Here is a 17,420-nt window from a genome sequence, read left to right as displayed (position 1 = left end):
TATCTATCCATCCATCCATCTATCTATCTATCTATCTATCTATCTATCTATCTATCTATCTAACAAAGATCTAATATCCAGAATCCACAAGTAACTTAAACAAATTTACAAGAAAAAAATAAATGACCCCATTAAAAAGTGGACATTAAAAAGTGAACATGAACAGATCCTTCTCAAAGGAAGACATACATGCAGCCAACAAACATATGAAAAAAAGCTCAACATCACTGATCATTAGAGAAATGCAAATCAAAACCACAATGAGATACCATCTCACACCAGTTAGAATGGCTACTATTAAAAAGTCAAAAAACAACAGATGCTGCAGTGGTTATGAAGAAAAAGGAATGTTTTTAGACTGTTGGTGGGAGTGTAAATTAGTTCAATCATTGTGGAAGACAGTGTGGTGATTCCTCAAAGACCTAAATGCAGAAATACCATTTGACCCAGCAATCCCATTACTGGGTATGTACCCAAAGGCATATAAATCATTCAATTATAAAGATACATGCATGCATATGTTCATTGCAGCATTATTTGCAGTAGCAAAGTCATGGAATCAACCTAAATGTCCATCAATGATAGATTGCATTAAAAAAATGTGGTACATATACACCGTGGAATACTATGCAGCCATAAAAAGGAATGGGATCATGTCCTTTGCAGGGACATGGATGGAGTTAGAAGCCATTATCCTCAGCAAAGTAACACAGGAACAGAAAACCAAACACTGCATGTTCTCACTTACATGTGGGAGCTGAATGATGAGAACTCATAGACATATGGAGGGGAACAACACACAATGGGCACCTGTGGGGTGGGGAGAGCATCAGGAAAAATAGCTAATGGATTCTGGATTTAATACCTGGGTGATGGGATGATCTGTGCAGTAAACCACCATGGTACACGTTTACCTATGTAAAAAACCTGCATATCCTGCACATCTATTCCCAAACTTATATTTTTTTAAAAAAGAGAAAAGTGTTCTTTATTATCATTTTAAGTTGAGAAGCTTATAATGTTATTGGTGATTAATCCTTTCCCTTGTCTTTGACACTCACGCACTGTGTTACAAATATGTCTCCGTGTTATTTATTTGTCCTTTTGAGATGCAAGTCCTGCAACTTCAACTGGATGTTAAGCATAATAGGAGTAGAAACTCTGCCTTATATTTCTCCACATTTCTAATGTCAAAGGAAACTATTGTAGAAGATATTCAATATGTGGTTGTTGATTTTGTACTAGACAGCGTACCTCATTTCTTCAGGCAGGCAAACTATTATTGTCTCCATTTACAGTGAGAAAACTGAGGGCCAACAGAGTTCAGGAACTTGACCAAGATAATAATGAAGAGGGGACAAAAACATGTTCTTCTATGCTTTGTACCCAACATTGTTTCTCAGGCAGCTTGTTTTAGTTATCTCTTACAAGCCTACAACAAGCTTTCCCACCACCAGCACTAACTTCTGGCAACAGATAGTACTTGTAATGAACAATCCAACTGAAACAGCATTCAGTTTGAGATCCTATCTGTTCTTTTTGAATAAACACTGAAAGCAAATGAAATAGGAAATTGTTTCCCACAGACTTCCTGAGCAATAGGGAAAAACATTTGAACCCTATTCTCAGCCAAAGGACAATGAGAGGGTGGCTGTGCATGCAGGTCATGCTGAACAACTTCAAGTGAAACACAGAAGACAGCATGACCAGAGTTTGCCCTTCTTGAAACTTGAAGTGGGTGAATTGTGTCTTTTCAGCCCTCAGACCTACTTGCTTGGCTTGGAGAATGGCCTCTGGTAGTAGAAGTCACAGATGAAGATTTTAGGGTCAAACAAATAAGGGTTTTAATTTTGGGATATCTACAACACAAACAGTAACTTTGAACAAGTTACTCCCTCACTTGCAAAACTAAGATTTTTATGAGGATTAATGTAAATCATGTATGTGATGGTGCCTGGAATAGAAGAAATTGATGTTAGCTTTCTTTCTTCCTCTATGGGCCCTCTAACTTCAGCATTGCCACCATTACCCCTTATGAAATAAATAGGCTGATAAATATGTTCACCCTAAAGCCTAAATGACTATTAGGTTCAATATTATAGTTTTTGCAAGAGTGACCCTATTTTAACAGGTGACAAAAATCTCATTTTCAAGGAATGAAATTATGAAATGGATCCTGCTTTGCTCATAGACATCCAGGCTTACTAAACATCATTCCCTACAACATGGAACCAGGGATCCTTGGAGAAATGGCTGAGTCCAGGATAGGGTCAATGAAAGTACAAAATGATCCTGTAATATCCTGTGCCTAGAAGTACACAAAAAAACAATGGATTATGCAAAAAAGATGCAGAAGCCAATGTGAAGGCATTCCCACAGGCTGAACTTCTGAGGGACTGATGATTAAAATGACTCATGTCAGGAATGGATTATAACATGCTGAATAAAAATATATTTATAGTCCATATTGGCACTTAAAAAAATTAAAGGTGGATATGAAGAAAGAGGAAAAGCTATTTTTATAGAATAATGCCAACTAATAGATATAGAAGGAATAGTGGAAATAGAAAACCACCACCCTTTTACACACCATAGTAATACTTGATTCTGACAATAATTATTAATGGATGCTAAAGGCATTGAGTGAAAAATTGGGGGTAAAAATATACACACACATTCTCAGATTATTTAGTAATAACAATGGGAAAATATCTTTACAATGGAGAGATCTAGTGGACATCATTCTAATCAAATGGTAAAATTTAATCTCCTTAGTAATTAGACAATCTAGTACCATTTTATTGCTAATGTGATACACTAAGCTCACAGTATAATCTCTTCCAAAAATAGTTGAACCAAATCTGATCACAAAGAAACAATCCAACAAATCTACTAGACTCTTCAAAAATGTTGCTGTCATGAAACATCTCTGTCTCTCTCACAGACACACACACATGCATACACACACACACACACACACACACAGAGTGGAGAACTGACCTAGATTAGAGGAGACTGAAGCAACATGCCAAATACAATGCATAATCCTGATTCCTTGACTTTGAATCCCAGAAAAAAAGAGAAAGAAAAAAATAATTGTGGACAATTAGGTAAATTTAAAGAAGGAGTGCACATTACACAATACTATTATGTCAATGTTAATTTTCCCAACTATATAATTCTATGTAATTAGATAAGAGAATGTTCTTATTCTTCAGAGATATATACTGAAGTATTTAAGGGCTAAGGGTAATTATTTCTGTTACTCTTGAATTATTTATATGCATCCCTCTTTCTCTTTATCTCTCTATCAATGTGGTAATTATAACATAAAAATGGACTTTGTACATTAAAAAAATACAGCCTCACAGGTAGGCCAGTTATTTAATCCGAATGGCCAACTTAATTATTCTTCAGAAAAATTTGAGGTTTATATGAAAAAATGGGTAAAAATAATTCAAGCTCATCTTCAGATACAAAATGCCAAAAGCTTAGCATATTCAAGGGCCCTGACTCATTTACTGTAGTCATGAACCTTCAGTCAGTAGATTCTTCAATAGGTAATCATTAATTTCACTCATCTAGACACAATGGATTTTCTTGTTTCACCATGTTGAACAAAAACAATGTTGACTCCCTGAGGAACTATTTCAGTAACAAGGGAAAGTACAGAAACTGCAATGATTGAAGAAGGATTGTATATGTTATATTTATTTGCAATCATTGTCTTTAAAAATCAGCTCTGATCTGCCCAAGGATGAATCTCTTCTTCACATCTGGAAAGAGGTTTTCTGAGGTATGCAATTTATTAGTTGTATGAGCTTGGGTACCTCTTGATGCATCAGTTCCCTCATCAGTAAGATAAAGTTGAAAAATATTACTTACTTTATCAGGTTGTTAAGGACAAATGAATTGGCGTAAGTGAAGTAAATTGAATAGTCCACAGCACCTAATAAGTGCTGCATGTTTTAGCTATTATTTTTTTTTATAGCTTTATGATTGGATATGTTCTCAGTCACCAACTGTGTTTATACAAAACTTTTTTTTTTTGAGATGGAATCTCGCTCTGTTGCCAGGCTGGAGTGCAGTGGCATGATCTTGGCTCACTGCAACCTCCACCTCCCGGGTTCAAGCACTTCTCATGCCTCAGCCTCCCGAGTAGCTGGGACTACAGGCACGCGGCACCATGCCTGGCTAATTTTTGTATTTTTAGTAGAGATGTAGAGACGGGGTTTCACCAGGCCAGGATGCTCTCGATCTCTTGACCGCATGATCCTCCTGCCTTGGCCTTCCAAAGTGCTGGGATTACAGGCGTGAGCCACCGCGCTTGGCCAGGAAACTTTTTTTTTTTCTTCTTTCAGACGGAGTTTTGCTCTTTTTGCCCAGGCTGGAGTGCAATGGCATGATCTCGGCTCACCACAAGTTCTGTCTCCCAGGTTCAAGCGATTCTCCTGCCTTGGCCTCCCGAGTAGCTGGGATTACAGGCATGCGCCACCACGCCTGGCTAATTTTGTATTTTTAGTAGAGATGGGGTTTCTCCATGTTGGTCGGGCTGGTCTTGAACTCCTGACCTCAGGTGATCCGCCCGCCTCTGCCTCCCAAAGCGCTGGGAAGGAAATCTTTTTATAGTGGCAAGTCCTTTAATGAAATGTGCAGCTCCCTCTTTTCTGTATAAGGCTAGGTCCTACCCAGTAGTTTTGTTTTTCATTATTTCTTGGTCGTTTTGTTTTAAAGATCTTTGGGGAATATTCCCAAATCACATTAGGAAGTACTCATTTACTGGGTTAAATCGTTTCAAACATTTTACTAGCCATGAGCTTCAAGGAATTTTCTGCAAGAGCGTTTAGTAAACCCTTTGCACATCTTTCCTGGCATTCCGGAACATTTTTGTTCTTTGTTCTTATAGCCCAATTTGTTAATGCTTATGATTAAGAAGCTCCCTTTTCTGGTGTCCATAAATGATCGAATAAACTTCTTCCCTCTAACATTTTGATGTTTTAAGATGTATTATATTATATATAAGTTATCCTTATCTAACACATGGAGGGAAAGCAAGATATTCTAGCCCCTTCGGCAGATATCACTTCAATGTATTTTCAACTGATATACATGTGGAGGCTTCAGAATACCACATTTTGTAATGACAGTTTCAAATGTATTTTTCTCAAGTGATAATAAAATATAATCACTATTTCTAACATAGTGATCTCTATCATCCTTAAACATTATGTTCTTATTAAACCTGTGAAACCAGTCTTGTGAATGTGATTGTATCTATTTTCCATACATATAATGTAACTAAATAATTTTAATTTTTAAAATATTAATTTTCAACACACCTAAAAACAATAGGAGCAGCCAGGCATGGTGGCTCATACCTGTAATCCCAGCACTTGGGAGGCTGAAGCAGGAGGATTGCTTGAACCCAGGAGTTTGAGATCAGCCTGGACAACATAAGAAGACCGCATCGCTACAAGAAATGAAAAAATTAGCTGAACACGGTGGCACGTGCCCGTTGTCCCAGCTACTCAGGATGGAGAGGTTGGGGGGACCACTTCAGCCCAGGAGTTTGAAGCTGCAGTGAGCCAGGATCATGCCACTCCACTCAAGGGTGACACAGTGAGACCGTGTCTCAAAAACAAACAAACAAACAAAAACCAATAGGAGGTACCCTTTGTTATACTGTAATTCTTGCTTTTTAGAGACAAACATCTGTGGATTAAATGGTTAGACACTCACTATGTGTCACTGTTTGGTCTTTGTTTTAAAAACCTGCTTACATGGATTAGAAGGATTTTTGTACATAAAAAATAGGTCACCAACTGAATGAGAACCGTGGATCATCTCTTCTAACAGAGTGTAAAATGATGACAGGTCTTGTGATTCACTCAGATAAACTGAGATATAAACTCCATGATTTATACGTTTAAATGATACTTTAGATTGGTTATATAATCAGTACATTTTTACTAAATGCCTATTTTTACTTGTTGTTTTTAGGTATTTGAAAATAAATGCTACATTTACCTTGCTATTTCAATTTTTTCTCATCGGAGTTATTAAGGACAAGATAAATTATGTGCGATTATGTTTGATTTAGAGCTTTGGGGTGAGTTTACATATGCTTAATAAATGAAATGGTTACATTTATTTTTACTTAATAAATGGCAAGCTAAACACTCTTCCCTGTAAGTTTAAAACACAATTGATAAGATTACTCTGTATTGTGATTTATCTTTTTTGTAACTTTTGTTTCCCCAGGGACCCGTCTTAAATCCTCCAAGGTGTCATTCATTTAGTTATTTGACGCTAAGCCCCTACATGAAATTATAACTATGGCTAAAATCCTTCCTCATTTTGGAGGCTTCTAATCCAAGAACCAAAGATGCCAACATTCTTCCTCTGTGACTATTTTAACTTTGTGGTTATGATACCTATTGCCACACTTTCAGTCATACTTGTCCACACTTAAACACCATGCTTTCCCATTCTGAGTGATGGGACCCTCATCCCCACCCAAAGCTACTGTGGTTGCTACTGCCGTACAGAGTATATTGTGGTGTGCTGCCTGGATATTTCCAGCATCTTGGAGTGCTTTCAGAAGACAGCCATCAGCCATCAGCCTTCTTTGTGAATTGCCTAGGCTGCCACGTCACCTCTCTAGGGCAGCCCACATGCAACGAATGATTTGTCAACATGGAAGTGTACAGACCAACTCCCTCATTCAAACTTGGAACAACTTGAAAGGACCATTCCAGCTTCAGCACTCCCCAGGGATAAGTCAAGACTTTCATTGAGCCTGCACCACAACCTGCTTTCTCCCTCTGCCCACTACTTCTTCCTTCCCTCCTCTCTCACAGCTGTTATTCCCAAGAGCATTTCTTAATAACCCTCCAACATGCTAATCTCCATCTCAGGGTCTACTTCCTGGAAAATCCAATTTACAACAGGCTGCAATAACAAAAGTCCTTGAAGTTAAGATTTTTTTTTTTCTGTTTATGGTACAATTTTAAAATCCCTTGCTCTATGGATGCGCATTCTCTAGTGACAGAGATGCCGTCTCCCTTAATTTGAACTTGCACTTGGCTTCAATTTCTCCATTGAATCCTTAGAGTAATCTCTCTTTGGGCAGCCCAACAGGTTGGCAATAACATCTCTTGGAAGTAAAATGCATTAAAAGGCAGTTTCATTAAGTGATATAAAATCCATGTAACTCAAGTCTTCAACAGCCCTAAAAGTAAAATTTCCAGTATCTCATACAGTTCCTAAATTAATATTAATTTCATAACAAGAGTGAGTTTCAAGCCAGTGTGAAAAATAAATGAATATTCATTTTTACACACAGTGGGAAGGAATCCACATCCTTGATCACCTTTCTCCAGTCTCTACCTTAATAGTTATGCTGGCTGAAAATATCCATAGGATATTTGTCCCTATCTTCGCAGTCCCATTACCTAAACGTTCAGATCCAAGTCAATTATGGTCAAGGTTGTTCCATTAACGGAAAGCTAAATCTTACCCATACTGTCTGGGATTGGTCTTGCTTCCCTAAACCCTAGTATGGTATTTGTTGGAGCTCAAATACACCTTGGGTATTTGTGCCCACTGTGTTTACAGGTCTAAGAACAAGGAGGTGTTGTAAAATGTCAATTTTCATTCCTGTCTCTCTTTCTGTGACTCTGCCTAGGGCATATAAATCTCCTCCCTCAGGGCCTGGAAACTTATTATTCCAAAGTACCTCCCAGAGTCTGAAAACTGTCACAGCTGCTGCATTCAGCTTCTTCTGAACTTTGATGTTGACTTGAGGTAGCCTGAGTTTGCTATTTGCTATAATTCTTTGCATATTTGATCGCAGACCACTCTTGTGGGCATCATCCAGAAAAGCAAACTAATCCCAGTGGTGGATCTCATATCATTCTGGCTACCTCTGTCTTGGTTGCTGAGATTGAGCCTATGTTGCAGTTCTTTCCTTTCTCCCTCTTTCTTCCCTCCCTTCTTTTATGCCTTCATCCTTCCTTCCTACCTTCAACATTTGCAGGACATGTGTTTGGGCGTCTGTGGAAGGGGAAGCTTTACCTAAACAATGCTGTCAGAATTCTCTGTGTGTGGGTTCAATAATTTCCTTCAGGAATGAATGCTTTGCTGCTGATGTCCAGTTGCACTGTTTGCTGCTGGCATGATCTCTCTACTAGCATGACTGCAGGAACTGTATGTCTAGATCTGCATCTGTCCAGGTCAGAGTCTTCTAGCTGATATCCATTCTGAGACATTCAGGGTTACCTAGAAATCAGCAGGAAAGCCTTAGAATTCTCAATTTCTTCATTTCATCACTTGTATGTGTAAGACACAGATATCTTCTTTACAAGTAGGGCCTACTACAGTTCTATTTAAAGTGCCTAGCTAGGGATTTTCTCCTCTTATCATTTATCTATTTATTTACAGACCAACTCAGAGCCTAAAATCTCTTTCTCATCCTTTCTCTCTAACACACACAAAAAAGTTTGTTTTAAGTAAAAAACAAATATCCATTTTGATGAAATTGGAAAATGTAAAAAGATAATAATTACCATGAATAACATTTACTAATATTTTAATTTTTTTTCAGGTTTCTTTTCAGTGCACACATGCACACACACATGTGTGGTGTAAAGAATAGCTAAAATGTGTTGAGCAACTACTATAAGCTAGGATTTATATTAAGCATTTTACATACATTTGACGCTCACAACAACCATAAGAAGTCACGTGGAAAGAATTGGTTTTGTTTTTGTCTGCAGGCATCATTCCTCCTTTCAATGGGCAACAGCTCTGTGATCTTGCCTTAGGTCTGCGATCTATGTGGGGCAGCCAGTGTAGGTGCTCTATCTTCTTCTGGGAAAGGGTTAGACAAAATCCCAAGACAGGACAGTCAGATGCTCCCCCTGGAATTGGCATCTTGAACAGAATGACTGAGAAAGTCTGAGCAGCCATTTTATCCTACTCATCCAGGTGGTGGTATCCTGAAAAGACTCCCATAGTTTTTGCTACCTAGATCCAATGAGCTATTTTGGGACCTGCACTTTCCCATGCTGGGTTCTTCAGCTCTTCCTCTGAATCTGTGAACCCTCTTGTATTCTTCCAAAAACATTAAAAAAAAAAATAAGCTACCAGGTTTGGTTTCTCCCACTTACCACCAAAAAAATTCCTAATCAATACAGAAATACACAGAAATATATTAGTATTATCCCAGCTTAGAGAGACTGAAACTGAGCTTTAATGAAATTGTCATTTGCTCAAGATCACCCAGGCAATAAGAAGTGATATCAGGTCTCTATAACACTAAACTTTGGGCTTAATTTTAGCCAACTCTCTTCTCAATGTCCCTCTGTATGGATGCATACACATGCACGCATGTGTGGGCACACATGTGTATGTGTGCATGTATTCGTATATATATTCTTCACAGTTGAGATTCTACCATATTCATAATTTTAAACATTTTCAGGCTTTACTCCTTTTTCATGACAATAAAATCATGGTAGAAAATTTCAAATTCACTGGAAATTACAAAGAAGGTAAAACTGACCCATTATTCCAATACCTAGACATTATCATCATCACTATCAACATCTTGGTATATTTTCTGTAGTCTCTTTCTTTTTTTCTCTCTCTGGGGATGTATGTATACAGTATATATACACACACCCAGGCACACCCAAATAGGGATCCACACATAAATATATATTTACGTACATACATTTATTTATTTATTTATTCAAGGTAATGACGGGGTCTCACTATGTTGCCCAGGCTGATCTCAAACTCCTGGACTCAAGCGATCCTCCCACCACCTCAGCCTCCCAAAGTGCTGGCATTACAGGCTTGAGCCATTGCACCTGGCCCATATATTTATGTATATGTTGGGATCTATGCTGTATGCACAGATTGCATAATGACTTTTTTCTTAACGTTATGTGATAAGCATTTTCCTGAATAAACTTATTTTAAAATATTTTAATGCCTATGATACATTTCATTGTATAAATATAACTTACTGTGTTTAATCACTTCTCTTTCAGACATTTAATAGCTGTTTCTTTTCCTTTTTGCTTGATAAATAGTACTGCAATCAACAACTTTGTTGGCATATGATTATTTTCTTAGAATAGATTCTGAAAGTGAACTTATTGGCTTAAAGACTTTGAACATTTTAAAGGCTCTTGATATATATTGTCAAAAAACTTTTCAGAAAGATTGTACCAATTTATAATCCCACGGCTAGGGTTGAAGAGTTGGTTTCACTCAACTCCCCAAACATAGATGCCAACTTCTAAAGAATTGATGCCAATTTAATAGTTGGAAATGATAACTCATGTTGTATTTGGCATTTCTTCTAAAGCCTTTTTTTTCTGATTATAAAGTAATATAAGCTAATTGTAGAAAGCCTAGAAAATACGGAAGATTAGAAAAATAGTCATTTTTCATTTGTATATAAATATAACAACAGTTTTATGATTATTCCTTTGTCTTCTTCCTGTGTATATATTAAAATACATAAATAATATTTATAATATTGAGGTCATATGGCTGATACTTTCATCTAAATTTTATTTAATAGTATACATTGTGACAACTTTCCTGAGTTATCAAATATTCTCCAGAGCACTGAATCTGCTGTAAAATATTTAGCCTTTCTTGCTTATTGGGCATTGTATCAATCGATTATACAATTGATCAATACATAGCATTGTCATACATATCATTGTTCAAAGCCTCCAAATGCACTTCAGATGACTTCAATAAAATTTATGACTGATGCAGAATAAATTGGAATAATGGGTTTAAATGATATGGATATTTTAAAGTTTCTTGATAAAAATTGCTAAATTTTTCCTTCCCTGATAATTTACTCTCTATAAAGTACAGAAGCGTAACTTAATTGCGCCCCCCCCGTTACTGTCATATAAAATAATTCATGAATTATTTTACTATGAATTATTTTACTGTCATGAATTATTTTATTTGAGAAATTTGGTGACTTGTGGCTTTCAGTGATAAATATGTTGAGAAGTTCCCATATGTATAGATGATAATAGTAACTCATATTTACAAAGTTTATAATTTACATTTACCATGTATGTTTACATTTACCATGTATGTTTACATTTTAATTACAATGATCTTAGGAATGTGGAGGTTGGGGGCTATAGGAGAGCAGCCAGTGGGGAATAAAGTCAAGATTCAGACCAGGTCTTCAATTCCTAAATCTTGTAGTTTTAATTAAATCACATTACCAATGTACCTAGTTCCAGCATATAAAGTGACTCCAGAGGCGTTAAGAAATTTCTGGAATAATGTTAAGGGAGTCAATAGCAAACGTACGTACTGTATTTTTAGAATGAGACTGATTTACACTTGGGGGCTTTTAGTTGCAGTTGTCCATCAGTTTTAAACTTTCAGTGTCTAAATATAAAAACGCAGCAATATAAAAAAAAGCCAGCTGTTTTCTTACTCAGAGCATGAATTGATGAGTTTATGAATGAGTGAAGTGACAGCAAGACTAAGAATAGTCTAGCCCTATTCAATCACCTAAGCCTATTCAATCAATACCTTGGAGAGCTTCCAATTTCAGGTCACCTCCCCCGACCCCCCTCCACCCCACAATATTCTCAGAAAAAGCAAATTTTCAACCGCCAAAGGAAAATGGATACATTAATATCTTCCATGTTTTTTAAAACATTTCGTTTATTTTGCTACTTGAAAACGGTCTTCCCTTTTGCCCCATGTAAAATAAAATTGCTCATGATCTATGGTCCCGTGAGAGCTTATTTAAGGAGCATTGACGGATTTTATTTTCCTTATAAATGTGGCACATTTGCCACGTGTGCAAATGAAAACATCCCTTTCCAATGAGTGCCTAGGAGGAAATCAGCTCTTCCTTCCTCGAAGAGTTTTAATTCATGGGTATGATCTATTTCTTTCTTTCTTTGTTTTATATATTTTTTAGAGACAGAGTCTCGCTTTTTTGTCCAGGCTGGAGTGCAGTGGTGTGATCTCGGCTCACTGCAACCTGTGCCTCCCGGGTTCAAGCGATTCTTCTGCCTCAGCCTCCTGAGTAGCTGGGATTACAGTCATGTGCTACCACCCCCGGCTAATTTTTGTATTTTTAGTAGAGAATGGGTTTCGCCATCTTGGCCTGGCTGGTCTCGAACTCCTGACCTCAGGTGATCCACCCGCCTCAGCCTCCCAAAGTTCCAGGATTACAGGCGTGAGCCTCCTCGCCCAGCCGGTATGACCTATTTCTGAAGACAATGTGGAAGCAGAGGGTGGGCCTCCACAGGTGTAGCCAGGCGGCGTGCTACCGCGAAGAAGGAGGGAAGACGCCTGAGCTCGGCCGGTGCCCTGCTGCCCCTCTGCCTCTTCGGCCACTGGGGCTGTGCAAGCATCAGCCTTGCCAAGCCCCGCCGCGCACGCGCGCTCGCTTCCCGCGCGCAACCTCCCGCCCCCGCCCTCACTGCACCTGCCAGGTCATAAACCTCTTCCCACCCACTCTCACTCTCTCCCCAAGGCTCAGGCTTGTCTCACGTTGATTGGTCAGAGCCCACGAGGGCACGTCCAATCAGCAATCCCCCCTGCGCAACCTATCCCGGTTCTTCCCGCCCCCGCCCCGCCCCGCCCGCCCTCCCGGGTACCTACCGTCTCTGTGACTGGTGCGCCGCCAGGTCACTCAGGGCGGCGGGGCGAGGTGTGCGGGAGTGGGCAGGACGTGTGGGAGGAGGGGAGGGGTGGGAGAAGGCGGGGCTCAGGTGCCTGGCAGCGAGGCCGGGGCCCAGGCAGGGGAGGGGGCGAACGCTGGAGCGAGGCGGGGGCGGGTGAGGAGGGGGTGACGCCGGACACGTCGACAGCGCGAGGGTTAGGGCGTGAGCTGCGCGGGTCGGGCCTGGTACCGAGCTTTCCTGGGGGTTAGCAGGTCGTGGACGCCGGCTCCTGGAGGAGCACCGGGAGGAGGGAGGTGAAGGTGTCCGCGGCGTCGTCGACAGCGGCGCCGGCCATGGAGGAGACGCAGCCGCCGCCGCAGCCTAAGCTGCCCCTGTGCGACAGCCTCATGATCTGGGTGAGTGCGAGGAGGCGAGGGGGCGAGGGGGCCGAGGCGAGGAGCCTGGGGCGCCCGGTTCTCCCAGGTGAGCCGGGGCTACCTGCACAGGGTCCCGGCGCTCCCTGCCCTTCTCACCTCGTGTCGCCCTTGACCGAGAGAGTGCCACCTGCGGGTCCCCGGGCAGGTGTGTGGGCGCGGGTTGGTGTCCGGGGGTGGAGGTAAAGGAAGCTCTGGGAGCGTAACAGTGGAGGCTGTGGTCTCAACCAGAGGATTCGACTTGCCTGGTGTCCCTAACAGCTGGGATATGAACCAAGCACCCATCCTCTTTTCTCCCCGCTGCCCCATTTTCTCCCCCTGAACAGCGCCCGAGCCCTCCACTTTCTGGATCTCCGACTCTCTTGCCTTGGTCCGCTTGGGCGTGAAGACCCTTTCCGAAACCTAACCCTGCATCCTCAAACCACCTTGCTCTACCTGGACACAGGTGACCAGGAAGTGGCTGGCTGTTTTAGTTCCCGGACCGGTGCTCCTTCAGGACTCTAGAACATCCGATTTTGTAGAAGCCGCTTCAAAGAGATGTTTGTATTTCCCGTATGGAGAAAAAGATGTGCTGGGAGTCGGGGGTCGTTTTCCCTTTTTCTCACTGGCCCTCTCCTCCTCTAAATGGACAGCATTTTCTTTAAAGAAAATGAGTTGACATTTTTCTTTAGGATTTATCTGTGTTTAGGATTTTTGTTAATTTGTGTTGGGTCTGGACAGGCATATCTGTCCCCAGATTGTTCAATATTCCAGTCAGCAAAATGACATCCCACCTCTTAGAGTTACTTAGATATCAGTGCTGGCATTCAGGTGTGGTTCTTAACCCATATTGAGTAAGGATGGTGTTTGATGGGCCACAGGGTGCTGTTGATGATGCTCATCCCAAACCAGTTGTTTAGTTGCGTGTAGGGGAGTGTGTGCAGAATGGAATGTAAACAGACGGGATCAGGAGGCTGTAATCGGTTGAGATTCCCTAGTGATCTAATGCATCTAATTCCAAAGAATGAGAAATCTAGGTTTATGGAAATGTGTGAAGCCTATTGGAAATAGCCATAATTTAAAGCATTTACACTTTGTAAGTAAATAACTTTTGCTTTTAGTGGAATGCAAATATTTAGGGTTTGTGAGTTAAAAGCAATTAGCTAACTGTTCAGCTGAATTTTCATTTGAAATAGGTATTGGGGTGGAAGTGCTGTGTTTAAGACTGTCATAGAAACAAGGCAACATTACTTTTAATTATTTGTTTTGTTAAAACAGACTAATTAAAGGGTGTATCCGAATCTGCTACATTATTGTAAACCTCAATTGACTGAAGTGTTAAGCTCAGTCTTTATGATGTCATTGACTTACATGTGAGGTGGTGGAGAAGCACAGGATTTTCTTTTCTGTTGTAATATTTTAAAATATTATGTGACTGTATCCACTCTTTTAACCGGAATTTATTGACTTCCAATGTTGAGCTAGGCACTGGGGAGGACCGGAGTGGTAGCCAGAGCTGTGTGTAATTACAGTGGAAGATAAAATTCCGTAAAAGCTGCAAATATATTGTAAACCAAATGATAAGGAATCACAGATAACAGAGTAAAATTGGTCGTTTTCTTCAGTCCTCTCTTGGGCTGCTGAGCACTGTGGAGAAAATTGAATGACCGTGCAAACTGTTGCCTCTACTAATGCTGTTACTGTCAAATGCACCTTTTCTCATAACATTGCCCATACTTAAGAATAACCAGACAGTTTCTCTCACATTCCTCTTAGCAAACCTTTATCAGTATTCTACCTGAGCCCCCAACTCTTCTTCCTCTCGGGCAAATGACCACCTCCTTATCCTTGGCTCTGGCTTTAGACTGCATCCCTTCCACCTCTTCTAAAACGTTATAGTATCATTTGTTCCCTTTCTGTATTTACAACTACTTTTTCTCCATTGGCTCCTTTCTCTGTATGTATAAACTTGCTGAAATAGTCCCCTTTTTTAACAGAGAACAAAGAGCCACTACTCCATGTTAAAGTCATACTGTATTTCCCCTTTCCTTCACAGTAAAATTTGAGTTGTTTTATTCTCACCCTTTATGCTTCAGTCTCATTCAGTCTTCAACCCACTACCCTTGAGTTTCTTTCCTCTAAGACTTTCACTTCATTATCTGTTTGCTAAATCCAGTAAGTGTTATATTGCCATTTTCTTACTTGATGTTTCCTTTGTGAAATTATCTTGTCTTGGTTTCTGGTTATCTTGTCTGTTGCCTTTTCTTTACCTCTTTAGATGATTTCCAGTGAAGTTTACTGTCTTTTTTTTTTAAATTAACTAATTATTTTTGCCTTTGCCAGTAACCGCACTGTTGATCTTACCTCACCTACCCAACTTTCTCCAAAGTCACCTCAAGCAACACTTCTTCAAGCTCATCATGCTGCATTGACTTTCTATTTGTTGAAGAAGCTAAGCTGTTTTAATGCATCAGGGATTTTTTTCCCTCTACCTAGAATATTCTTTCTAGTTCTTCCAGTGGTTGGCTGCTTCCATCATTCAGGTCTTGGGTCAGATGTTGCTTTTCAGGGACTCTTTGTTACAACCATTTCTACAGTTTGTCTCCCACCCTTATCCCACTGTAACCTGTTAACCTCTTTCTGTCTTATCTATAACACAGTGCTTTCTAAAGTAATCCAGTTGGCTTTTGGGATCAGAGCTCTTACATGACCTATTTTCTGCTCTGTCCCTAGGAGAACACTGACAACTATTGCCAATAAGACACCAAATCAAAGTGGTGATAGTAAATATCATTGCCTTGGTTCTGACCTCAGAGACTAGTGTTTCATCATTAAGTGTGATATAGCTTAGTTTTTTATAAATACTTGGGAGTGAATTTTTAACTGGGTCATAGAGGACTGTTGGATTTCAGCAAGTAGAAATCAGTGGAAATTAGTTCTCCAGACACAGGGAAGAGACACCAGTAGTAAAACAAATGGTCTCCTTTGGCTATAGATTAAAGGGAGATAGTGGAACATACACATTTGTCATGATAACCCCGGCCCGGAGATAGAAGATTAAAAAAAGTTATGATGGGGCCAAATCATGGAGATAAGACAGTTGGGAATAACTCTTCTTTCAGCGCTAGGAGGAGAATGGAGCCAACATCAACAGAATTAGAGAAGTCATCAAGAAAAGTTAGTTATGTGAAGGAATGCCTCTTGTGGCAATTTTTTAAATATTGCATTTTATGATTTGGAACTCACTGTCTTAAAATAATTGGCTGTTAGAAATGTTGTACTGCTACTTAGCAGAAAATTCAGGGCAAAAGGGTAAATGTGGGCATCATTTACATGTTGGAGGACATGTATGAGAGTTTGAAGAAATGTTTGTATAAAGATAAATTTAATTCTGCTACTTGGCTCTGTGACATTGGAAATTTGTTTAATATCTTTGGACCTTACTTTCACCAATAAAATTAGAAGTTTGGACCAAATATATTTAAATGTTTTTCTTGGTTCTTGCATTCTTTGACAGGCAGATGAAGGAAAGAGTAATAATTAATATATGCCCAAATTTAGAAAATTATTAAAACTTCAATTATTTTTATGAAGATCTTAAAACTCAAAGCAATGGTTGTTTTTTTGTAATGAGGAGCTGGAGGAGGAGAATATGAAAATAAAGTTGATCCAAGATTGAGTTTTTGTTGGCTGTCGGTTGTGAAAACCCCATTTTCCTTGATTTCTGTGACATTTATATTAAAGTAGTTTAGGAACAGCATTTCCACATTTCTGATTATTTTATTTAGAAATATAGAAGAAAGTAAGGTAATTATTTGCCAGAACACTGTGTTTAGCGATAGACACCTGTGGAAACCCTGTCTGTCCTTTTTGAGTCACTCACTAAAAAGACTTAAGTTAGAAAGAATACATTTTCTTTTGTCTGCTTTGATCTCACTCGCCCCAATAAGCATTTTTTTTTTTTTTTTTCCTGAGGCAAAGTCTCACTCTGTTGCCTAGGCCGTAGTGCAGTGGCATGATCTTGGCTCACTGCAACCTCCACCTCCCGGGTTCAAGGGATTCTCCTGTCTCACCCTCCCTAGTAGCTGGGATTACAGGCATGTGCCACCACACCCGGCTAATTTTTGTATTTTTAGTAGAGACGGGATTTCACCATGTTGGCCAGGCTGCTCTTGAACTCCTGACCTCAAGTGATCCACCTGCCTCGGCCTCCCAAAGTGCCGGGATTACAGGCATGAGCCACTGCGCCCAGCCTGCCCACTAAGCTTTTTAATTTATTCACTGTTCTTGGTTGTAAGCCTTTCAATTGAGCCAAATCAAATTACATTGT

General features: G+C 39.8%; 1 protein-coding gene across 5 annotated transcripts in view; it reads left to right on the top strand.

The window, feature by feature from the left end:
* The first annotated feature begins 12,558 nt into the window (after positions 1-12,558).
* Positions 12,559-17,420, top strand: part of HOOK1 (hook microtubule tethering protein 1) — a 61,794-nt gene continuing 56,932 nt past the window's right edge. For 2 of the 5 annotated variants that reach the window (XM_063655017.1, XM_054485429.2), the window contains exons 1-2: positions 12,564-12,724; positions 12,947-13,093. In XM_063655017.1, coding sequence (XP_063511087.1) covers positions 13,031-13,093 — 63 coding nt within the window. In that variant the 5' untranslated portion in view covers positions 12,564-12,724; positions 12,947-13,030. Of the gene's footprint in view, positions 12,725-12,946; positions 13,094-17,420 lie in introns of all 5 variants that reach the window. The other 3 variants (XM_054485441.2, XM_054485436.2, XM_063655019.1) reach the window with 3 other exon arrangements.

The sequence above is a fragment of the Pongo pygmaeus genome, chromosome 1 (genome assembly GCF_028885625.2).
Source record: "Pongo pygmaeus isolate AG05252 chromosome 1, NHGRI_mPonPyg2-v2.0_pri, whole genome shotgun sequence".
NCBI classification, from domain to species: domain Eukaryota; kingdom Metazoa; phylum Chordata; class Mammalia; order Primates; family Hominidae; genus Pongo; species Pongo pygmaeus.
The sequence above is the reverse complement of the archived record's forward strand: the minus strand, read 5'-3'. Positions and strand labels throughout refer to the sequence as shown.